This window comes from Folsomia candida, unplaced genomic scaffold (genome assembly GCF_002217175.1).
Source record: "Folsomia candida strain VU population unplaced genomic scaffold, ASM221717v1 Fcan01_Sc006, whole genome shotgun sequence".
Lineage (NCBI taxonomy): Eukaryota > Metazoa > Arthropoda > Collembola > Entomobryomorpha > Isotomidae > Folsomia > Folsomia candida.
Window position 1 is genome coordinate 9,240,999 of NW_019091198.1, and position 25,598 is coordinate 9,266,596.

General features: G+C 44.1%; 1 protein-coding gene across 2 annotated transcripts in view; it reads left to right on the forward strand.

Annotated features, from left to right (window-relative positions):
* Positions 1 to 349: 349 nt before the first annotated feature.
* Positions 350 to 25,598, forward strand: part of LOC110851070 (acid sphingomyelinase-like phosphodiesterase 3b) — a 32,738-nt gene continuing 7,489 nt past the window's right edge. The window contains exons 1-7 of one of the 2 annotated variants that reach the window (XM_022098705.2): positions 350 to 1,296; positions 12,981 to 13,087; positions 20,707 to 20,732; positions 21,341 to 21,386; positions 22,085 to 22,241; positions 24,986 to 25,107; positions 25,234 to 25,374. In XM_022098705.2, the coding sequence (XP_021954397.2) occupies positions 12,994 to 13,087; positions 20,707 to 20,732; positions 21,341 to 21,386; positions 22,085 to 22,241; positions 24,986 to 25,107; positions 25,234 to 25,374 (586 nt within the window). In that variant the 5' untranslated portion in view covers positions 350 to 1,296; positions 12,981 to 12,993. Of the gene's footprint in view, positions 1,297 to 11,998; positions 12,902 to 12,980; positions 13,088 to 20,706; positions 20,733 to 21,340; positions 21,387 to 22,084; positions 22,242 to 24,985; positions 25,108 to 25,233; positions 25,375 to 25,598 lie in introns of those variants that run through there. The other variant, XM_035852969.1, reaches the window with a different exon arrangement.

Sequence of the window (25,598 nt, forward strand, 5' to 3'; positions counted from 1 at the left end):
TCATCCCAAAGCCCTTCTCATTAGACGACCAGAGGCAGCGTGTCGAACTGGAGGACAGACTTGCAACGAGGCTAGACTTGTCCCCATCATCACAGAAGCTTGGGTGAACCCCGTGTGTGGAGGCATCATACATACGAATGAAAAACCGGTGGCGGTGGTGGTGGTGGAGTGAAAGCAGGCAAGGTTGGCATTGCATTATGGTTTATACTCAGTCAGCCAGCTGAGTTTTGGTGGATCAGGGCGTCGTGCGCAGGTAGCAGTGCTGAAGTTCCCAAGGATTTCTCCCTTTTTGCCCGAAATGTATGGGCTGGTTGGTGGTTTGTCTCTATAAATATCGTGCCTGGCTTCAGTCGGGCCTCACTTTGTTTGTAGGAGAGAGTCCGTCCTCCAGATTTCCTCCGCCAAGAGAAGAAGAAGAAGCACAAGACTTATTCAAATCCTCTTTGCTGCCAAGAGATCCCATCATCGTTTCTGCCCTGCTCCTTGATCTCCGCTTCAGTGAGAGCAGTGATTTCTGCCCCAACCAAGCACACAACATGTTTATAATACAAATCACTCTTCACGACTTTGCCTCAGTTACTCAGCTGCATTCTCAAGACACGGCTCTCTCCCTTTTGCCAAGGAAGCGACGTCCACTTGCCAAAACGGAGCGGTAGTGATCTTATACACCAGACACTTATTTGCCCCATAGTTTTTGGTGCATGGGATTGAACTCCTCGGTGTGTTTGCATTGCATACTACTTCATAATAATACAAGTTTGGTGCAGCAGTAGCAGAGTCGATAGGAACCACCAAGAACTCATTTCCCATTCATCCGCATCCCACCCAGACAAGGAGAAAGCAACGGGGAAAGTTGAGTTTGCTCCTGGTGAGATTTTGTGTGGACTGAAAACAGCAGCAGCATTGTCTCATTCTCATCTCGCCTGAATAATGTGGTAAACCGTGACGGGAAAGCTGTGCAGCACTCTCTCGTGCTACCTCCGTTGTTCCAATCGACAACAAACGCAGCAGACACATTGTTTCATTCATCATGAATTTTAAGCAGAAGCAGCAAGAGAAAGTGCTTCTGGGTAGTATTTAGTTGTGGCTGCTCATAAACAAGTAGGGAGTGGATTCGCCATAATTTTGTGTCACGTGTACGAGCCAAATGCTTTTCTGACAACGTGTATTATGACACTTTCAAAATAAACTCACCCGTGAGAATCGTCCCCGCTTGACCACGTCTACTTTCTCCGGTTACAAAACAACACCATCACATCCACCACCACCACCGCCACTTTGGACTCTTGGAGTTGGGTGAGTTTCCCTAATTGCTTTGCTAATTGTTTGGTATTGTTGCGGAAGTTGGACGGGGATTTATGTGCGGCGGCATGTTCCTGCCAATGTGATTCATGTCTCGGTGTCAATAGCTGGTTGTGGTGATGGTGATGGTGGTTAGTGGCACAATGGTCTTTTGCTACCTGACCCCAACACATAGCAGACCACACACATTTCCTCTCTATGAAAACCTCTCTGTGTGAAAGGAAAAATACTTGAGAGTGTGATTGTACGAGTACAATCGTCAGTGTTCTCTCTCCACCCAGCCAGAAAATAATAGCGTAATGGCAGTGAGCATATCACATATACTTTCCCCGCCTGGTTAGGTGGGTGGGTTACGTTTAGGAAATTTCTGAGCATGAGGATTTATATTTTGGGATCTATATGTGTTTCCCGATAAGACGGAACTCTCTCTCCTGTGGGAATGATAAAGGGTGATGTGTGGATATGGAAACTTTGAGTAATGCAGCGCCGAGGATTTAAAATGTGGAGCACGGGCCCTATGATTATTTAGTGCATTAGACAAATAAGTAAGCAAGCGTCGTGCTTGTTGTGTGGTTGGTTTTGCATATATGTGGACGCACGTGATGGGATGTGATACTGTCTGCCATCCTGGAAAAGGAGCTTAATCACGCAACATGAAAGGATAAAACCCTTGTGCTTTCAAATTAACCGTGATGCGAGTTCATGTTCACCTAATGTGCGGGCATATTCAGAAGACTGAGTCTTCTCTTGTTGGTGGAAAAAGAAGCAACTGCCGCATGCATGGACTTCCTGAATGTCCTTCACAACGCATACGTACCTTGCACACTGAACTGGATCTAATATCTTTATTATCTGTCCCGTCCTGCTAAGCCCCCGGTAAATATCCTCTAATCCAAAAACAACCACCACAATGAGGATGAGTCCAAATTATGCCTGCTTTACCAAATGGAGGAGCAGTAAACCAGCCGCAGCTCCCTCTCTCTCCTTCCGTCTACGGTTATGTCCTTTGTTGACCAACCGTAAAATTCACTGAAATGGAGATGTATTAGCTTTCCCCTTGGAATTGTACAACAGAATTACGTGCCCGGATAGATAGACGACGACGCAGAGGAGAAGAAATATTCTACATATCATTTAGCAGCCACAATGCACACATAACATAATATATATAATAATACGGAGAAAGCACATATGTACCCATAGCACAGGAGCACTTTCTTCCTCCTCCTCCTTCGGAGAGAATCTACTTGCCCAACATGTTTGCAACATTGTCGTCAACTCAGTCATAAAAAAATTCCACTCGTGCTTTATGAAGTAATTCATTTTCATTCAGGAGAACCGTGACGGTGGTGGTGGTTGGTGTGAGGCTGTGTTCTTCACCTCTCGTGCTCTCACTCTCACTCTCTCCTAATTCACAATTCATATTTTCCAAGAGAAATTGTTCTCCAAGGAAGAAACCGAAGTGGATGGGAGCTAGCTCGTGTTGGCTCCTGATCAATGCATATCATCATAACGTATAGCAGCCAACCTCTCGTCCGTGATGATGCCAACTATGCCACGAGAGAGAGAACCCTTTCTTCTGCCTGATTCCCATTGCCAGCAGAGAAGAATAATAGAATTGAGATTTTATTTGCCACTCGACTTTTCCAATGGGAAAAATGCTCCTGATTCGAATAGTCGTGGGTGGCAATGAATTTTAACGTGCCTCACATAACAACGAACTCCAAGACAAATAAACCGAATCGAGTCTATAACGGTATTGGTTTCGCTCGTCGTTTTGTTTATCTTCCGCCTTTGTGTTGTCCCTCATGCATGAAGTCGACCGACCGACCGACCCGCACCACGAAACGGAATGCATGCATGGAGAGTACAAGTCTTATATAATACATACATTCTCCTACATGCATGCAACGTGTATGTCGTGGTGGCTTGCATGTTGTGGTGGTCGGTATCGGTGGTCGGTATCGGTGGTGGTGGTGGTGGGCAGAACTGAGAGAAAGGCAGATGATAGACTTGATCTTGTATAAATGACTCCATTGACGTGATAATGGTTCTTAAGACCCTCGCGTTTGGAGGACTGTGTCGCCGCCGGAGAAAGCAAATTTTACGGTTATTAGGCTTTTGATTTTATCGCTAGAAAAATGCAACCTCATGGCTATTGGTGAAGAATTCCTAAGAAGTTAGTAAATTACATTCCTCGTTCTCCACTTTCTCCTCTGTGCCACGTTCGTTCTCCTCCGACCGAATCGCTTATATACGAATCAATTGTTACTGTTTTCCTGGGGTGCGTGAGTATATTTATATTCGGAGGAATCATCGGGATGAGGAGGATGGAAAAGAGTAAATTATCCGCGGTCGTGGTGGAAGGGGATTCATTGCAGGGAAGGAAGAATGGATGACTCGTGGACTCTTCTTTTTGGCCTAAAATACGAGAAAGTAGTGGTGCTTGGGGTAGAGACTAATAAGACTCATTTCGTTTGAAAGGATTCCCCACTCTTGAATAGATTATGGTTATTATTGGATGTAGATAGAGTTGTTGCAGCCAACTGGGGATCCCTAACTCGCTCCCTTTGTTCTCCTTTATTACAGTCTCACTCTCTTCATCACCTCCCATCCATCTCCACTCAATGAGATTCACACCACGCTGCATAACACTCTCTCTCGATACTCGAGATCCACACAACACACAGCTCGAGATAGAGTTCACACACCCACCAGGAGCCGGTACATGCATCGTAGCGGCAGAGTGGCAACGGGGAGTTGTTGGTTGGTGCAACGGAGGGAAAGTGGCAGAGAAAGCCACCACGACCATTCCAACAACTCATGTGGCTGACAAAGGCAGACCCAATAAGGTTCTCTTTCTTATGGGGCGTTTCGAGCCGGCGAACGAAATGTGCTGAAGGCTTACCATTTCCCTACAGTGCGACTCTCTCTTTCTCTCTCAGCCATTCAACCACAACGAGTCGTGGTAGCAAATAAGTTAGATATGCGAAGAGGTGGAAGTGTATTTCCTTGCATGCATGCCTCCCAAAATGCAGCCCATTCGCTCACCCACCACCATAAATATTTTGAATGAAAGAATATTTTGACAGGCTCAATTGTTGTAGCTCGCAGTGGGGCATGTCTTTTAAGATTTTGCGATAAAAACGAACGCGTATTGTATCAAGGGGTCGTCGTCGTCGTCGCCAGCATTCATCGGGATTAATGTTACATTCTAATTTAGCCAAGCGTTAAGAGAGACACGACAAAGTTTGCTTGTGGCGACGATCGGTGGATGATGATGCGGAGCACATGGCGTGAAGAAGGGAGGGTGGCAATATGCACATACATTCATGAAGAGCCGGGCGGCGGCAGCGGTTGTGTGTGTATGCCGTTGGTTGACGGAAGGAAGTAGTGCGAAGAAGATAAGTGTAAACATTTGAGGGGCGCGTTGTGTACATTTGCAGTTTAGACTTTGAAGAGTGAGGACAGCACGAGGATAGCGAGTGGATGGAGCTCTAAGTGACTGCTGAGCTCGCTGGGAGTAGAGAGTGAAAATTCGTAAAAAGTAGTAGTGTGATGAATGGTGATGCCCATAATGAGACGATGTGAGAAAGGGATTCTTTGGGGAGAGACATTTCTGCCTTGAGACAAAAGAAAAGCATTTGCAATGCAGATGAAGACAGAGTACTCGAGATATATGAAAAAAACTCCAATGTGCAAATTGAATCATAAATTCTGCCTCTACTCTCGCACTCTCTGTTGCATTCGCTCTCTTTCTCCGACTTTCTCTCTACACACACAATCCTCTCCCGCGATATCCACAGACCCCCTCCGCGTTCCATCCAAATCTTGAAACTTAAATCCTCGGCACACCTCCCAACCCAAATTCCCACTCTTCCTCCTATTCTCCCATTGTTTTCATACCCGCTTCCGAGAGAGAGCATCCGTATTTTATGTGGTCGCATTGTTTCCTCTCTCCGTCTGTCTCTCTAATTTCTACGCTTTAAATTCCACTAATTTTAAAACACAATGTGGACCAAGATTCATATTTATTCTTCCGACTTTAACAAGATTCTTAGAAACTGGAGGTCTTTTTTCCATGTCGGATGTTAAAAGGTGAGAGGAAAGAGGAGGCGGAAGAGAAAAAAGAGATTCTCCATTTACTTAATTCCATTAGTCAGAGATAACATTATTTTACTTTATGACGTTCTGACAAAGTGGTTTGTCACATTTTATTGAAACACAAACACGTCACTGTTAACCCTGCCGGTAAAAGACTTCCACTTTGACAAGTTTGCATCGACACATTAAAATATTGGTTTCCTCGAGTCTTCTTTTATTTCGGGAATGGATGCCCCATCCATTTTCTCTCCTTTCATATCACATAATGGTGGATGTCGCAAGATTACGGAGAAAAGTAGGATGGCACAACTTACCTTATTCAGTCTAAAAGGAAAAAAAGCCAAGGAGAGAGAGAGAGAGAATGAAAATAGGGCAGAGTTACATATTTAGAAGACGACGACGACAGTGTACAGGCAGGTATTATTATTGTCAAAGGTATGCAATGGAATACAACAACAGGACCAACAAACCTGGAGGAGAAGGAAAAGCAGGCTCAATGTATTTTTTAAATATTCCTTTTCCCCCAAAAGAATTACATGGAGAACAAAAGTGACAAAAATTTGGCTTTCAACAGCATTTCATAACTTACTCTCGAGTCAGTCTATATACCTGAAGGGAGAGAAGATGAAGACGAAGAATGAGACGGGGACAAATATACTGCCACCAAAAATGTAATGCATATATATCACCGTCGTGCAGAGACACTCATCTTGCTCCTTTTTTGCCATGAGCCACCACCATCGCCCTTCGTTTACCTACTTGCTTTCTAGCGGAAGCAGTGTTAACGAGCTTTTTTACTCTGCTGCACTGATTCAATCTCTGAATCTCAGCTACTTGGTCTCCCCATTATCATTACACTGCCGCCGCCACCGCCGCCAAGCACACCCTCCTCCCCACGTACTTGGATACATCAGAGTGTGTACCTACCTTTGTATGCGTGGTGGGCTCTTTCATTGTGTGTCATCCACACACAGCCATCCGCTCTTGACTTTCCCTTTATCCAGACTTTCCTCTCCCCTCCGAAGAATGACAAAAATGCAGGCGGATTATTATGTATTCGTCACTCGCCGCATACCGTGGTGGTGCGTATCTCTCTTATCGCTGGCATATTTCTCAGCATTCACTCACTCACTTGCCACTGATGAATGTTGTGTGATGAAGGGCAGATGGTGGAGGTGGAGGAATTCTCCTGGTGGTAGACTCACTTTCAAGTAAATTTCTATTTAGCACTACTACTACTACGCGCTTTCTTCCCACTTTAAGCAGCATGTAGTGGGCTCATTATTATTATTACTTAGTTATAACTTCCTTCCTATCGCGTACTACGACTACAACGGAGAAGGTAGCGGGTTTCTCTCCTTTCACTCAATTGGCTTTCTCCTCTCTGCCTTGTAAAAATCAGACGGGATCGAGAGTGCAGGAATTTGAACCCTTCATTAGATTAGGTCGCTTTTAAGCTTATGAGATCTCGTGCTCTTTGATCAAACCTCCTCCTTCTTCCAGATCTTTGAACCGTGCAGTCTTAATATTCACAAACGAGATGATGAACGTTTTCTTCTTATTCTCCTGTCATTTTCATTGTCATGCCCATTTCCTCCATCCACTTAGACGAGAGAGAAAGCCAAGGAGGGAGGTTGGATGGATGGAAGATGGGATTTTGGAAAAGTGGGCTTTGACTCCTCGTTGAATAACAGCACTTACGTACTTCCAGGTTGAAAAGAGAATGCAATTAGACCAGGTTTTGGCCATTATTTGGCGAGTGCATGCACAGTTGTAGAAAAAGACGAAGAAAACAGCCTTGAAATATAATAATGCGAGGCCAAACAGGTAGTTTGTTCTGATGGTTGGTTGTTGTTATTCGATGCCAAATGAAATATAAATAGTTTGTATGCTCGCATTGATGATGATGAGCAGTCAGTGTCCTTGTTCCGTCAATCTCGCCTGCTCGAGGGGAGGAGTTTCCTCTCCTTGCTGCTGCTGTGGAGAAGTAATAATGGAGTGGAGTCTGGTGTCAAATATCAAGTGACAGGAGTACAAATAGAGGGACGCACAGTGAGCAGACTGGTTTGACATCAATGAGTGACCTGTCTCCTGTCGAGCAAACGATGAGATTATAGGAAACTAAAGAGGAGGCGAAGGGCGACGACGTTGGGTCGACTGTCACGAAGACAAACTGGGAGAAAGCGAGAGAGAGAAAGTGTGAGACAACAGAAGAGCGATCATCAAATGCAAGTATACATAGTGCATTTTGTGATTTATTGTCCTTCCTCACCGTCACCTTTATGCCCCATAAATTGTGGATAAGATGATGATGACGAGAAGTGGTGGCCAGAGGTGGTGGTGGTGGTGCCGTTGAAGAGGTCGAGGATTGTTAAGTGGGTTTTGAGGAATGTGCTTTTGGTTGCAAAAAGCGAGGTTGAATTTTCTTGGGAGATGCAGCCGTGGGTCTGCTGATGGCCATGCGAGGAGGCCGAGGCGAGGAGGTGGAAGGAGAGAAGGAGGCAAGATTAGAGTATTAAGAAGATCAAAGAAGGAAGAAAAAGTGATTCACGATAAAAGCGTACTTGTGAAAATTCTGCGGCTCTGGATAAGCCATTGGAATGCATTGGAAAATTGAGGTGGCATGGCGAGCAGCATGGAGTAGTAAACTAAAAAGTATCAGTTAGACAGGGCTGATGGAAGTCTGCAGATAAGACAGTAGTGGCGATCGAGAAGTTACCAGGACAAGATTTCCCTTGTGAATTTCCTTTACAGATGAGATTTTACTGGTGTAAAAACCGAAAGTATTCAACTGATATTTCACGCTGCTCCTGCCTCCTCCGCTTCCCCTTCCACATACACAAAACACAAGAAATTTGCACAGCAGCAGCAACATCATCGCCACCACGAGGAGGTGGTCCGACACCAAGATATATCTGTTTGCTTAGTTCGTCCTCTTCCTCTTCTCGTGTTATTGAAAATCTATGCTCCTGTCTGTCACAAACCTACTCCACCTTGTTCTCCTTATTCCCATCCTCCGCCTTTCTCCAGCAGCAGATCCGCGCTTTCTCTCTCTCTCCTTAGTCTCCATCTTAGTCTTAATCAACTCCTAACCCTGGCTCCCAAGCTCGTCACATCAGTCAGGGTAACAAGGTGAGACATTCTCTCTTACACACACTCACATTCTCTCCCTCTCGGAATGCATCAGTCGGGAAAAGAAGCGGAAATGAAGTCAGGCACAAAATATGCGTTATGTTATGTGCTCATCGCTCGAGAGCACTCAGGCGAAGATGTATCGCTATAAATTTTTCTACGCCACCACCCAAGCCCCAAGTCATTCCAGTTCATGTGTACATTCCTCTCCTATCCAGCCTCTCTCTCTCTCTCATCGTCCGTATCAAATCAACCTCTGAAATTCATGCGGATTCGATTCTGACACCCAACTAATTGGCTGCACATCCGAACCACTCAATCACTCACCACCACCGTCACCCTCACCGGAGAGAATTGTCGTGTCGAAGGGATAAAAGTGTGCGACAATCGAGGTCCCACAAACAGCCCTTCTTTTTCACCCCGTCAAAATGACTCCGTTTGATGCTCTCCTCGTGTTGTCGACTTATCAGCGTGATGGGTGATGGCATAATGGTATCTGTGGCGATACGACGACCTGGGACACTCCTCGATCCACAATTACTCACCTCACCATCGTGTAGCAGCAGGAGTAACTTTATGAATAAATTAGTACAACCCGAATGATGATGTAGTCTCACTACGTATTTACGTATGTACAACTGCTTCTCTGCTTCTGGGATGTAGTTTTAGTGATGTAGACTTATTGACATACATATTTACTATCTCGACGCACCAGTGTCTCGCCCTCGTCCGACGTAGCATACCGACCAAGATTAATCTGCTTAGTCTTCCTGCCGTAGTAAAGCTGCTGGATTCTGTTGTCCCATATTTCTCAGACGATAATGCATGCTTCACAAAAATCAATATTAACGCCTGACTTTAGCAGCTATTCTTCATGCTCTACTTACATACTTACATGTCGTGAGGAAGAAGGAAGAAAGTAAGGAAAGTGAATGAGTGAGCACTGCCAGTTCAGTTCAATGTGCGAGTCGGCACTGCTTTCTCCAACCTAGCTTCAAGCCTCTCCTCCTAGCCGTCGTCCAACTCTATCCATAAATCTATTATGGATTACCCCCTCGTAAAACACAGGTGCCGTTTCCTTAAAAACCCACTACACTTTCTCCTGCGTTTCCCCCCGTCTTCTCATTATTATTGCCCTGCATTGTCCTTCATCTTACAAGGAAACATACCGAGGTGTCCAACGAGTTAAGGGTCGACACCTATACCAAAATGACCACAATACATGACTTATTAAACAAACTGAAGGAATTTCCGTGTAAAATTCACTTTTCGTCAAGTTGTGACGATATTTGTGACGAGCGCATGACCATCGGGTTGGCAGCGGGAGAGGTCGGCCGCTGAACGATCAGGTCGACCACAGAGAAGCGTCGTCGTCTTCAGAGATTTCAAATTCTATCAAATTTTGAAAACCACTTGAAATTTTGAAAAAAAATTGAAATTTCTTCAAAATTTCAATTTTCTCAAATATCGTCACAACTTGACGAAAAGTGAATTTTACACGGAAATTCCTTCAGTTTGTTTAATAAGTCATGTATTGTGGTCATTTTGGTATAGGTGTCGACCCTTAACTCGTTGGACACCTCGGTATGTTTCCTTGTTAGTGTTCTACTACACCAAAATTCCACTCTCCCTCTTTCTCATCCACTACCTACTCGCGAGAAGATTTGGAACACAATTAACAGGATGAGTAGCCTATTCTCCAGTAAATTACCTTTTTCCACCATTCACAGCTAGCTAGATTCATAGGTGGGTGCCGTGCCTACCGCATTTAACCTCTCGAACCCTTCCAGTTAGAATGATGTCTATCCAATACAGGTTATTCCCACTCATCCCCCGCCTTCCCACCCACCCATTGATAACATGTTCACGTTCGAGGAACGCTTTTGCATCCACCACTTCGACGTACGGACGTACATTTGAAAATACACGAAGCGAAAACAAAAGGTGGTGGAAACTTTTCTTATTGATGCTCTCAAATTTACTCGCGAGTTGGTTTTGGTTGGCAGCATGCGAATCAGCCTCTTTGCGTGTCGGTTCCCTTCTTATGGGGGAACGCGTACATACGTATCTACCAAAGTAGGTGTATAGTATGTACCAAGTGAGTCGAAGAACGACCAAAATTTGGCGAGCAGAAACAGTCGTGAAAAGCATTTTGTATTTATATGCATGAGAAATGATGACTGGCTTTCTTCTCTCCATAGCTGTGCGCATTTAGGGTGCGGAAAGTCTGTTGCTGCTGCTGCTCCAAGTTTACGACACACACTGAGAGTCAGAGACATAACCGCTTTCCATAAAATTTACAACAAGCTTTACATCCGGCCAGCTCATTGAGTCGAATGGCGGCTGGGCTGGGTGAGTGGATGGAATTGTAAACTTTATCGAAATTAGAGAAATAAACATGTTGGGAATTGGTCTAAATCATCATAAAGTAAATTAAATCAAAGCGACGTTATCCGCAGCGTAAGCCCCTCGCTGTCAATGTGATTGTGTCGATTATGATGATGTAGAGAGAGGGCGGGGAGGATATCGAGAATGGCTGCGCTGGCTGTATAAATATGTGTATCTAGTTATTTGTGTACATACGTGTGGAGGTCTGCCGGGAGAGAGAGAAGAGAAAGTCACTTGCTCTCTGGGCTGAACTTTGATGGTTGAAAGAGATCAAAGGAAGCATTAAGAGGTAATAAATTCCCGTGATAATAACACTAATAATATAAAACGTCGGGACACTTCTGGAACAAGATCTGGACGGGGTTCAAATAGGCAATCTACTTGCAGAGCAAGGGAGCACATAAAGCCGGATGTGGATTTAAAGAAGCAGCAGCCAACTCGCTGCTCATTCAGTTTGCTTGGTGGTTGACTGCTTTCTTCTCTCATCCTCTCTCTCCGCTCTGTTGTATTATTGGCATCCGCACAACAGAATAAATAGTAGCAGGAATAGCAGTAAGTAAGTGAGTGTGGGGTGTAAGTGAGGGCATCGCAATAGACAAGTCACAGTTGTTCCTCTGCTGGAAAGATCATCATTCTGCATATACGAAGGATGGAGACACCTATACCGCTTTTACTGCTTCCACTAAATATGTGCATACATACGGGCACTATAGTCTTGGAGAGGATTCAAAAAAGCCGTGTTGCGGTGTGGTACGTAGGCTCCTGCAGCAGCACTCTCTTGATTCTTGAGCATATTTTATTGAGATTGATCGGATGAATGAGGAAATATGTTGCCAGTCATATTACCCAAGCGAGGGGAGCATATTAACAAGACATCACCTCAACACCCAAGTCATCCTTCTGCATCATCAACATCCCTGCCACCACGCACTCCTCTTCTCCCTCTTGTTCTAATCCCCAACTTGTCCAGCATTAATTTTCATCAAAACAGTCACTCCATCCATCCAACGAGAAGCACCCGGACTGCATACGCGTTCCGAACATCAGCAGAGCAGTCTTATCCCACGAGCTGAAGGACTTCCTCCCAGCAGGATCTCAAATTTCCAACAGGATGCTCCCTAATTCATCTCAATCAAGGGAGAAAGGTGTTGGTTAGAAAATAGGGACGGCATTCAGCACTTTCGTCATCCTCCTCCTTTCAATTTCTCCGCAAATTTGCAATGTTAATGTAAACTGGCTTCTTTCCTCGGAACGATGACTGACTGAGGGAGAGAGATGTGCAATTCAGCAAAAAATATTCATGAGTAAGGATTAGCTAATTTTGTCACCAGCAGAAATGCGGGATTATTGGTCTCGCCCACTCCATCTTTTCATACCTTGTTACCCACACCTCTCTCCCTTGCTCGTCCTAATAATGGGACATCTTTTGCGGAGGAATTTTCACTCTGGTTTTACTTTTATTATACTAACCACGACATTTCTTGATTCACTTTCTCTCCCGAAATCCCAAGACTTTGACAAAAAAGATTCCGTATAATATTACGACACGGTCTCGTTACCAGCTCCACGCATCCACGATACATGAATCATACATAGGCGTCCTGGTCTCCATTAAGAATTCGAATCTCGTTCAGCGAGCTCAGTGATCCTTCGACTCTCTGCACTTCCTCCGTCCTCCTCCTCCTCATACCTCATCTTCTCAACAAGCACCGACAACCGTGTCCACAATCAAGTCAATTAATTTCCAACCTGCTCCTCCTCCCTTTTCTCCAAAATCCTGGATCAGGATCAAACCCGGACAAGGAGGAGGAGTGAGTGGGATGCAAATTGTTGTTGTGCGAGTGATACTGCTGGATGGATACTACTTACTTCCACCAAAATAAATAAGTGGCTGATGCATGAAAACTTTTTTTTCTCTCTCCTTTGGCCTTCCTCCACTCTTCTAAATAAGTTACAATCGTGGTTGGTGGAAGAGGTGATGTAATCTTATTTCACGTATTGATTCACCTTTCACTGACTTTGCTAACTCTTGTCATTTGTAAATAAACTTTCAGACGCGGATTCACAATGACGAATAGCAGCAAGCCTCACAGGACGTGGACGTGGTTTCACCCCGTACTCGCGATCATGATGATATGGCACACTTCCGAGGCCAACATTGGTAAGTTTTTCTCCTTTTTTTGGAGTCTTTCTTTCTTTGGGTTTCTTCTTTTTCTTAGCATCATTATTATGTATTGGTTCATGCCAGATTGTAAACTTTTTTGTCGTGATGAGACAGAAAGCGACAGGATAATGAATGCCACTGGAAATGTGGTATTTGAGGATGAGTGTCGATTCGACGTATGCATGTGCACATAGCTGGAAGAGGAGGAGATTAAAAACAGCCTTGTTTATACTTTTGTGTGTGGGAGGAGGTCTATGAAAGTAGTGGCGGAATTGGGATGTGTGCAGAATTTAAACTATGCCTCTTTCATGGAGATAAAAGAAGGGTTTATTGAGGAAAATTAGATTGAAACCAGTCTTACTAAGCAGCCTTCTCTTTTCTTCTTGGTGGATGATATTGAGGAAAATAATAGGAGAGAACCACTCCATTCGACGATCCTTCGTTTCAACTTTTAGCCTCGAAGTCTGTCCATGCATACGAGATCTGCCCTTCTTCTCTCCGAACAATAAGTATCCTTCGCTCTCTTTTTGGCGTGTGGGTTTTGGCTGTTGACAATCCACTGCTAAATCCATCCAGATCATCATCATCATCATCATTATTATTATTATCATCACAAATCCGATGAGATTGGTATAATGCTGTCAGTCTGGTGAGAGCAATGACGCCGTTTTATATACCTTTCACTCACACACCGACCATCATCGCCACTTGGCCGGCATTTCCTCCTGTGTGTGAGCCTGCGAAGGTCGGCTGAGAAGTGAGACGAGAAAATGTGTACGAAACGATGAAGTACGTATAAAGTGTCACACTTACTTACTTACGTCGTGCCACAAAGCAAAACTCGCTCGGATTCTTTGCCAGGCGGAAACCTTAGCCGGTGACAATTTTTCTCCGATTTACTCCAGAATTATTTGTCACCCCGCACTCCAAATGTTTCCTTTCCTGGCAAAATGGATAGATTCCGAGCCTTGGAGGTTCCTCATAACGAATCGTAACGTATAAGCAGCGCGTTTGTGCTCACCATACCACATGGGCAGGCACTCACGTAAGTAAGTACGCAGTCTGAGCCTGGCTGTGCAGGAGAATGGACGAACGGAACGGACGTAAGGGGCAAGTGAGAGAGAAAGCAAGGGCTGACACTCGCTCATATACGTACTAACATGCTCCCCTGTAATGCTGCTCTGGTCTGCTGGCTGCTTTTTGCTCGTGCTTCCTTGAACACGAGGTCATAGATCCATCAAAAGATAGTCTCAAGAGTGTAAAACAACCTTCCACATTCTCTTCCTATCCTCCTCAGCTTCGTATTAGTGACTTCCGTCTGACAAGCAGTTTTTGTTGTATCCCGTCGAGCTCAGACCCTTGGCTGCCGGGCCACTACGGCTGCTGCTGCTGGGGACTGGAATCATTTTTCACAACGGCTCTCACATGTCTCTTTATGGAACACCACACCATCATTTCTCTTTATGCATTTAAATCTCTCCCTCCTCTACTTGACATTTATACGAAGCCTCCGCCTCCTCCGTCTCCTCCACTCTCCTCAACTCACTCCCACTCCCAAAGCCGGAAATGTACTTTCACTTTACAAGCTACTAATCATTTAAGCCATTTTTCAACAGTTTCCCCCAGAAAAAATATCCATCCATCCATTCTCTTCCTCCTCCTCGGAGCAGAAGGGTCTTAAAAATTAACCAACTTTTACACTCGCCAAGATTTCGGCGCAGACCTACGATGAACCGCGTCTTCTTACTTCACACAGCCAGCAGCTCGCGGTTGATATGCCATCATACCCCTTGATTTATGTTTACTTGATCCACACCCGCAGTAATTGGGACCCATTGTTTGGTAAATTAATAAACCACATCAGTCTCTCCGACCAAACTACGGGCGACGATGTAGTCGCTGCTGCTGTCGTAGGATATGGGGTTCCTGACCATCTGCGTGATTGACACGCACACAACGCTGCCAACCAGCCATGTAGGAAAAGTATCATCATCATCATTGTGTTATCACCTACTTGGACAGGCTGGCTAACGAAGAGGAAGTAATTCTCTCTTCCCAAGTTCAACTAAAGATCATGACGGGAAAGCGAGAAAGGGAGAGAAAACTGTCATTGTCCTATTGGCATTGTGTTTGCCTTCATGAAAATTTCCTCCAATTCCACCACCACCCTTGCCATGCACTCACACGACGACGAGACAACGACCAAAAAGTTAAACCTCTCCAATCATTTTCGACTCGTTGGTCCCCCTCCTTCCCTCAAAATAGAGTGACACGTCACCTATCTGATGGCTGATTTTGTACAGAAAAAAGAAGAATATTAAAAGTGTTAAGCTCATTACGAAACGGAGGGAACTGTGTGTGCGTGAGTTCTCATACTTGGTTGTGTTTGCGGATTATGGAATGCCGGGAAGAGCAAGTGCATGCATACATAAAGCGACGACGAGAAAACAGAACGGAAGTGATCAGAGGCATTTAGAGCGAAACGCAGGCCGTGGTGGTCTCACTAATGAAAGAAACGAGTGCCTAATGCTTTCTCCGTTCAAGTAATGTACATATGTTATGGGAGAGCAAAGGGTGGTGGTGTTGTGTGTTGTACAAGTAGATTACATCGCGATGAGCGGAGAGAGAGGAAGAGAAAACAGCACAAACAACATTGCCGGTTGGATGTGATGTAGCAACTGCACCGCACTCACGGTCGGTCTGATGTAGTTTCAGGATTCTCATGGAGAGAGAAAGCGAGTGAGAGTGGTGCAGGACAGGAGGGCTGTACAAACGAGTTTCTTTGAATTCTGAGCCTCACATGTGCTTTCAACTGATTTAATTAGACTGGAACAGGGCAGGAGAATATCAATATTTGAAGTTTCCCAATGCAGCAGGAGAGGAGCAGCAGCAGAAAAGGACAAATGGACGAAATGTATGTGGGACTAAAATCATGCTTCCTCTCTCACTCGCTTTCGCTCTCGCATTCTGCGTGGGTTTCAGATTAGTCAACATTCACTCAGAATAAAGTCAATACTGTTTTATTACAAGTACCATCGCCACCACCACCTAGCAAAGCAATCTAAGAGCGGTGAGATTTGCCCAGGTTCAACCAACTTGTCGTCCTAAAGGCTTCAATAACATCCAAACGAGATCAAATGCTGCCCCACTGATCAAAACTCAACAACTGGACGAATGAATGAATGAATGAATTGGACGGATTGAAGGGAGAAAGCGGAGAAAGCTCTTCCGCCTGATTTTCCCGTCCACTGATTTCTAACTACATCATATTCCGAACGTCCCTCAGACCCGCATTCTCCCACCTCCCGTAGACAAACCCACATTGACTCTCACTATTTCTTGTGTCCTTCCTTTATCAGGGACCGGAAGTAGATTTCTCCACCATTGCGGACAAGGCTGACCCACAAAAAAATTACACGTAATCCAAGAGACACACACACATTCGCATCTCTGTTTAAGGGTCTTTCACAGAGCGAGTAACAAGCCGACACGACAGCCAAAAACCAACCACGGATGAGTTAAGTAGCCACCAGACTTTCACTCCCTGTGACGAAGCTCTCTTCCGCAAAGCACTATCATTTCCTGTAATCTTTCTCCTTGAATGCCTCTTCTGTGAGACAAGACCGACCAGACTGGTGGGTCTCTTCTTTTCTGTCAGAGTATAAAAATGGGAGAGTCGTAGAAGCACCATCAGCATCCCGGATGTCCACCCAATAGCCTAAATCCGAGTACTAAACGCAAAATCCATGTTGAGTAATCTGCGGAGGGCTCTGTCACTTTTATTGCAGGTAGAAGTTGGATGTTATGGGATTGAGAAGTAAATCTTGGCTTGTTGGTCGGCAGCATGCGGGATTACGTATGGAGGGAGACCGAGTAGTGGGCGCATTGTGCAGGTGATGGTGGTGCTGTGTACATAAGACGTGGTCGTATAAGATTTGCTTCTTTGTTTTACGCAACTTTATAGCAGTCCGTCGTGTGGTGACTGTCTGACGACGACGAGACGACGACGACGATGGTGGGGGAGAGAGAGAGCAAAGTTCTTTTACATACCGAAAGAGAGGAGATGATCTAATGTGTAAGTAAGTGAGTGGAGAGAAAGTGGGTGGAAGACGAAGAAGATTCCCTGGTAGACAACCTTCTAACAAGTTTCCGTCGTTATTTTTCCATCGTTTTACACAAGAGTAGACAAGGGAGAGAGAGAAAGAAAGAAAGAAAGAAAGTGAGAGTCCCAGTTTGCCACTGCTTCCTCTCCTTCCTCTTGCTTGCTGGGAGTGAGTGGTGCGTATAAAATTTTACGACCAAATTCCATATTGTTTAAAGTAGAGGAGAGGAGAGGAGGGAGGAGTGGAAATGGCGTGTAAACTACGAAGGGATCTAACTCCACTAGTTCTGTATCCTCTCTCTCATACGATATGGATGATATGACGATGGTGCATGGTATGTGTGTGCAGGAGGCTGCGAAGAGAGAGAAAGAGTGGAGGAATCAAGAACTTTATAGCACAACTACTCTCGGTAGACACATAAAAATGATTGCAATTAACTACCGTTCTCCTCACACTATCTCATTAATTGGTTATGCGGCGTTCTCCCCACACCCGCTCCACCCACTCCTTATTTAAACAATATTTCAAGTCTTCTCCTCCTCAGTCACTTTCTCTTCGCCTGCCATTGCTTCCTCCTTCTTCTTCAAAGACGTTCCACGTTCTCCAGGCCCGAGCTGACTAACTAGTTTTGTTTCATTTCTCCATTTAAACGTTTCATCCCATCAAATAAATGAGATTGCTTTCTTAATAACCACCGCACACTCATCTCCTCCTCCTCCTCCACCCCTTATTAGGTGGCCTATAAAGTTTTGTCTCACACTTGGCAGCAGCAGCAGAGGCAGTAGCAGCATCAGCATCTCACTCTCCGACCGATCTGCCTGGATGATAATTATTTTGCTGCAGGGAATCTGAATCTGAAGCAACCGGTAGTGGGCCCGTTCCACTTGCCTACACTTCCATTCTTTGCCAACTGCGTAACTAGCTGGGTTGGAGGAATGGGAGAGAAAGACAGTCACGCTACACCAGGAAGGAAGAATAACGCGACACAAGAAGAAAAGTCATCGTGAGCCAACTTCCTCCTTAACTCAATGGCATATCTCTCGTCGTCGTTCTTGTACTTTCTGTGTCACTTCTAGTCCCAACTCATTCCTGATTTACAAGAGCCACGCCACTATCATCACCACAAAGCAAACGGCCAACCAGCCTGCCAACCCCACCCCCAGCAGCACCAACCACGCAGCCCGTCAGTCGACATCCTCTATAGCTTTAATATATTGCTTCTCCCTTCTCTCTGTCCATTTCAATTGTCTTGGCAAATAATTATTCAAATATATAACTCGCAAAATGGTGAAAGTCGCCTTTCTCGTCCTGATCAGCGAAAAGGACAGGACTGGAAATGAGGCCAAAGTTGTAACTTAAGCAGCTTATACTTTACTTAATATTGATACTCTTTCTTCCTTTGAGGAAATTAAGGCACGAGAGACAATCCATCCTTTTCTAACAAGGACATCATAATCCGGTTAAATGTGATTCCATTTCCTCGTTATCAACATCTTCTCTTCTTTTACCTTATTTGCATTATCCACTTTTTCTCCTCCGTCCTAATCTTAACTCAATCCTATCAAATATGAGAAATTATTAATCAGTTCCTCCAAGAAAATGAAATAAGTTCGGTCCAAAGTCTGCAACAGGTCATGAAACCATGAAACGAGCTGTAGATATTCTTCATCAACGAAAAAAACCTATCCGTGCACCATTTTTCTCTAACTTTTAGCACACATTTATACTGCACTTTGCTCCGTGGGAGTTGAACATGGTGGTTTTTATCCTGGTCCAGACAACCATGTACACACACACCGCATCGATTTAGCCATAACTCCTCGTGGTTCTGGTTCGATATTGCAACCAGCCAGAGTTATTGCAACCATGAAATGATGAAACTAATAATGAGTGAGGGTGGGCAGCCTGCCGAAGAAGAAGTTTTGCGGCGGACAGTGATATGACGTTTCCGAGTGAAAATAGAATAAACAGAGGAGGGATGTGATTCCAGATGAATTTTAATTTTCCCTTAGAGCTTCCCTCTCACTTTTACGACTCCTTTCTCCGAGCAGTAAACGTGCCCTGGCTCACTCACTTGGCAGGCAAGCTTATAATAATGCATACATATGTATAATACGAGCTCCTTGTCTCCACCACCACTGGGCAAGACCATCAAGCAGCATGCTTCTCGCAATCGAATTTGAATTTTCATCTCCATAAAAGAAGAAACAAATTCAACGGCTCATAATACAGCCAGCAAACACACGCACGCACACGATTCCGTCGGCACACACGCTGACCTGTGGTACTCGTAGCAACAGGGGCAACATTCTGAGAAACGATTAACTTCTCTCTCCCTGCACGAAGAGAGAGCGAGAGAGAGAGAGAGAGAGGAAAGTAATTCAAATGAATACGACGAGTGAGTGAAACATACATGAGACTGAGAAGCAGGGGATTACCAATCTGCAAATACTACTATTACCGTGGATATGGAGGAGTGAAATGACTTTGCTTTTTATGACCAGTGAAGAGAGAGGAATAATTTGCTCCCTTATTACTCATCTGCTACTCTCTGGAGCAAATGGTAAGCGAGATTTCACGTGCTGGAAATCATTTGGATCTACAAGTACAAGGCTGTGACTCTGTATTATCATGTTATGTATGCCTTCTTCTTCTTATACGGGTTGCTATGTAATGGAGCTGTTCTTCTTCTCCGCCAACTTATTTATATTCCCCTTTTGCTTTATCTCTCTCTCTTCTGGGTACAAAGTGATGTCTGTCTACGTCAAGGAGATCCATGCTCCATAGTAAAAAGTAGTTTAGTTGGTTATTAGCTGGATCTATCTGGAAGCTCTTTGCTCTCTTCCCATAATGTCGGATGTTCATGGTGTAATGAAAGTAACTGTTTTTCAATAGCTTGTGAAAGCATTATTATGGGAGGCAGGATTGGTTCAAATTACGTCCATATTCCTCGATGGGGTTGGATCGGCTATAGCTCTAGAGGAAACCCAGCAGTGGGAAACACTGGGGAACGGGCGATATTCTAAATGCAAACTTCATGCCTGCTTCTTCTGCACTGTTGGCTGATGGGGAAACTTGGATAGAATGAAGAAAAGTAATCATAACTTGCTCTTCTTGACTTGGATCGAGTTGGTAGTTTTGAGGAAGAAAAGTGAGTCGCGTAAAGTAAAGCAACAGACTGTTGGCAGAGGAGAAGTTTAATTTCTTCGTGTGATCATATTACCACTACGGCGATACTTGTGCGTATCCTTCTCCTCTGCTCGCTCCTTCCACCGCTAATTTACTGCAGACTAAAAGTTGCTTCGAAATTTAAGATGTTCATAAGAAACGCAGTGTAGTTCGCTCTCTTTACTTGCTCACTCACTCATTATTAGTTGCTTCGTTGTCGGAGAAAGCTTTCTCCAAACTAACTCGACCTGCCCATGCATATGAGTCCTCGTTCTCTTTTTTTATTCGCTAACTCTCTCTTCCTCTCACAACTAACTAATTCGTGCTCTTGTTTAATTTTTCCAGGTTACTTTTGGCAAATTACGGATCTGGTAAGTTTACATTTAGTTCAGGTGGGAGAGAAAGTTTGAACAAAAATTAGATAGTTACCGTATTATGTTACACGTATAAGGGGAAAAAGTGAAGTAGGAAATTTTATATGGAAAAGAAATACGACGCCCTTTGACCCTATCGTATAATCGCTTTTGTAATAAATCTGATTTTGATTTTTGTCAAACCCACTCGACTTTTCTGATGGGTTTTGAGGTACGTAACTTTAGAAATTCTTCATTTCTAATTTGGAACTTACACCTCAGTCCAATGTTGAATAATTTCTTCGAAATCAGGTCGAAATCGAAATTTGGGAAGCCACAACCTTCTTTTGCACAAGATTGAAAACCGCCAAAACCGAGGCTTTCAATCATGTTCTAATCAATAATATAATTGTGCACCTGCTCTGCTCCATTTCCCAGTAGAGCTTCTCTTTTTCATCAATCCTTGTACAAACCTGGCTCTCAACGCTAAACGCCATGATGAAAACAATCAACGATTTAATTAGCAATTAATCAACAAATAATTAAAAATATTAAAGTTAGGCCTGAGACTACAAAGAGGATCTGCTCTTGTACACTTACATGACTTGTTATTGTCTCATTTTCAGCATTTGGAACTCAACTACTCCGTCTCCGTTGCCAACCGAGACAAAAGTAAGAAAAAGAAGTTTAATTTATCCTTGTTAACTGTTCACGGCTCTATCCGTACGATGGGTTCTATGTTCATTCATCTCACATCCAGCCTCCAGCACATGTAATTGAAGCAGCAGCAGCCCTGCCATAAAACGCTATACTCGGGGCGGTTGTGACAGCAGCGTCGGAAATGGGATGTCCCAATAACTTTTCTTTTGCGAAAGTGCCTCACTAACACCCAACTAATGTGGGTGCAATAGAGGGATCTTTATTTGAATGTTTTGATGTGAGAGAAGGATGTTCCCATTAAATAAAAAAGAGAGAAAAAGGGGAAAATGGTCTAAAGTGGCTACATATTAGAGGCGAAAGTGAGTGAGGCCCCCACTACCACCACCACCACCACGACTACCTGATTCCAGTAATAGCAATGGAAGAACCCGACGATGAGATCTTTTGTGGTCAATAATAATAGTAAGTCAGAAGCGGAGAGTAGTAGACGACGACGAGTTGGTGGTGGTCGTGGTGGGGACCGTGCACGGGAGCGTTTTTGGCCAGGGTGGCTGCTGTGTGACCGTCGTGATGGAGGGGAAATTGGTCATGGTCATGCTGGTGGACCTGCTGGAGGTTGAGACCACTTGAGGAGGGAGGCAAAGTGATAAATACGGAGTGGTTGGTTGACTGGCTATCAGTGTCGGCAGTAAAGATTTGTGTTTTGGCAGTGTGCTGGCGTCAAAATGGTGGATTTCGATCTCCGGAAGGCCATGGAAGATATGGAAGCCATTCCTGTGACTCACCGTTCATTCTGGTTGAATCTGCCATAAAAGCCATGAAAAACATCACCGGCCATGAAGGCATCGAATTCATCCTCTGGACCGGGTATGTGTTGTTATCTCTCTTCAAATGTGTTCTTTGTCTTTACCCACACACGGACAGAGACCGAGACAGAAAATGATGCTATTTTTGCGGATATCCTCCAAATCCTTTATTCAGTGGGTCTCGCTTGTTGTCAGCCCGAGCTTGGAGGTCCCAGGCCCATTTAGAAGCTTAAGGCGACTTATCTCACAATGTCATTAGAGAGTTTTATTGAGCATTGTACTGTCTCCCTCTCTCGCTTTCTCTCCGATCCCGACGCCCGTAGGAGTAGTTGTCACTTCTTTCGCCAACGGACCCCTCCTCATCTTCTGCCGCCCTCCTATTATGATCTAATGGCTTTTTTAGCTCCCAATTTAAATGAAAGTAAGTATTAGCCGAGAGAGGAAGATATGTGGGCGAGAGAGGAGGCTTTACAGTTACAAAATCATTCATTGTCAGCAGGACCGTTAGTGCATGTGTATGTATTATGGAGTTGTTGGCTAATTACACACGGGTTGCGGGAAAACGGAGCGAAACGAAGCAATTTCACAAATTAGAACATTTCCCATGGCATACGATGCATAATCGTTAAGGACCCATTCGTTTGCCTCCGTCCTGTTATGTGTGCTCTGCTCTGCTTGTTGTTTGTGTGTTTCATGCTTTCTTCCACTTCCTCTTCCTCTGATTGGCGAGTTTGGCTAAAGCTCTCTCCACAATTCTTGAGCCCGTTCTCAAATTATTAATGGAACATCTTGGAGGGTCGTTTCCCCTGCTCAATGTCCATTTTTATCTGAACCTCACTGCCAGATATACCATAGGCCTGCCATACACAGGCACCCAATAACCTTTCCATGTACGGATGAACGTATGTATGTATGAGTTGGGATCTGTTGCTCTCTTCCGAGTCGAAATACCGGATCTTTGTTCAATTTCTTTCGCCCCCTGCAGCTTTATTTTGCGAAACAGACTCTCTTTTCTTGTTGAATAGAACGCATTACCTTTGGGTGAGTAACCCGCGATGAAATTGGTCTCGGCGCTTTATTGTTTGTTTTTATTTGTTCTTTCCTATTTGCTTTCACCTTCTTGGGCACAATTTTATATCTGTTCGTCTCTCTCTCTCTTCTCCATATACACATCTAATTCCTATTCTTTCCCTTCAACGCGCACAGCATCACAATCCCAATCTCTGTGCTCCTCCATCATTCACGTCCCTTCGTTCCCTTCAACGTTCATTTAATACGCGTCCTTTACAGCGGCACGATCCCAGGGTGGCGATGTCGTCGTCGTTGTGCAATACTTACGACGACAAGCTCAGAATCATTAGTTCCTCCTAAATTTGCTTAGTATGCCAAACTATTTGCGAGTCGTTGTCACCAAGACTGAGAAATCCCAACATTATAATAATAATAACTAATTGCGGAATAATAACTGTCAGGGAGGAGAGAGGAGCACCTTTGTGAAAAATGATGTGCTAAGTAAGAACCGTGTTACATAATTAGATTCATGCCCTCATCAAACATTAATGATGACGTGATGGCGAAAGCTAGTTGTTCGTGCCCCGAGCAGCAAATTCTCTAAAATATTATGCACGTAGAAAGCTGTATAGTCTTCACGCTTTCTCTCTCTGCTCATAGGTCATATTTAGCACGGCCAGGTTTCTCTCTGCCTCTTGGTTTAACAAGAGCCATCAGGCTGGTGGTGGAACCTCCCCGTTGTAGCAGACACCCAAATCATGTAAATGCAGGATCGAGGATGAGTTGTTGCAGACGTGTGCAATTAAAATGTTGTATTTTCACTCCCTCCTCCAACTCGCAACTACACCATCATCATCATTTGCTCAACATTTGTCGGCTATAACTTTCATCCTTGAAGCAATGTTATTATGATGTTTGATTACTTTGCATTATTTCATTTCCGTCGTGGTAAATGCCGCTATAAAGTTTTCGAACGAGCTCTGCTTGCTTTCAACTTTCTTGCCAACATGAATATATTACGGATGAGATGGAGAAGAAGGGTCTTCTTCTTCTCGTCAGTCATAATAATAATGCATAATAATACGTACGTGCATACCCGAGTGGTATTAGTGAGAAATGAGCTCTCTCTCCTCCTAAGCTACCTACCTACCTCTTGAATAATATTTTACAATCTGTCCCACCTTGCCCCACTCCAACTTGTATTGAGTGAAAGTCGTGTGAATGTTTGAGACAGGAGATTGGTTTACTTACTTTCACCACTCTTTTTCTTACTTTACGAAACAATCCATCCATTCAGCAACCTTCTACTGGAATGAATATAATATAATCTCGTTTGTTTGCACAGAAGAAGTCAAGCAAAGTCCTCGTTTTGATTTCTTTGGTAATGCGATTCCTTTGGCTTTTACTGGCATGAGGAGTGTGTGTGCTTACTTACTTGCCGGAGAAATGAGATGCATGTATGTTTGTTTATGTTGTCCAAAGTAATTGTACAGTGATGTAAGGTAAAAAAAAGTCTTAAATTGAGATATATATATATAAATTTGGTAAGTAGGAATTTGTATTTCTTTGCAAAAAGCCAACTCTCATACTCAATCCCATACATTTATGTATCCATCTTCTTCTTGAGAGGAAAGCCCACTACGCACACACACACAGACAGACAGACACAACCAACGAGTTGTGTAAGTGACTCAGAAATGAAAAGAGGGAGAACTGAAGAAGAAATGAAAATAAAAAAGATTACAGACATGAGGGTTATAAAGAGAGCATGTGTGTGTGTGTTTCTATTTCTAGGGATTCCGTATCGCATTCAACCTACCATGACGAGAGCATAAAGGATGACACAGTGTTCAGCGTCCTAAAAAACATCACATACCTTTTAAAAACACAATTTCCTTTCTCAAATATTTACCCAGGTTAGTACCAATTCTCGGTATTTCAGTCAAGTCCAGTTTATTACCATTTCTTCTTCTTGAAGCTTAATGATACCGTTAAAAAAATGGGATTCTGATCCTGATCTGGTTTGGTATTCTCCTTTTCAGTTCTTGGGAACATGGACTGGTACGCCAAGAGCAGGATGACATCGAGTGCCGGCTATGCAGAATTTCACAACAGGCTCAAACTCTACGGTCAACTTTGGTCAAACTGGGTTCCTCCAGAGTCACTGTTTGACTTTGAGAAAGGTAAATAATAATGACTCTTATTTTTCGACACACTTCCAGCCCACCACCACCAAGGAGAGGAATATATACATTTGTACATATGCTCTGCTGACTGACTCGTCAAGTTTTCTCCGTCCCACATACGAAAAAGGCGTCTGGGGGTGGAGAAAGTTGTGGAGAAGGCAGCTGTGTAATGTGGGTAATGCACTATTACGCTCGTCTCCTTGGGCGTGTACCATGTGATG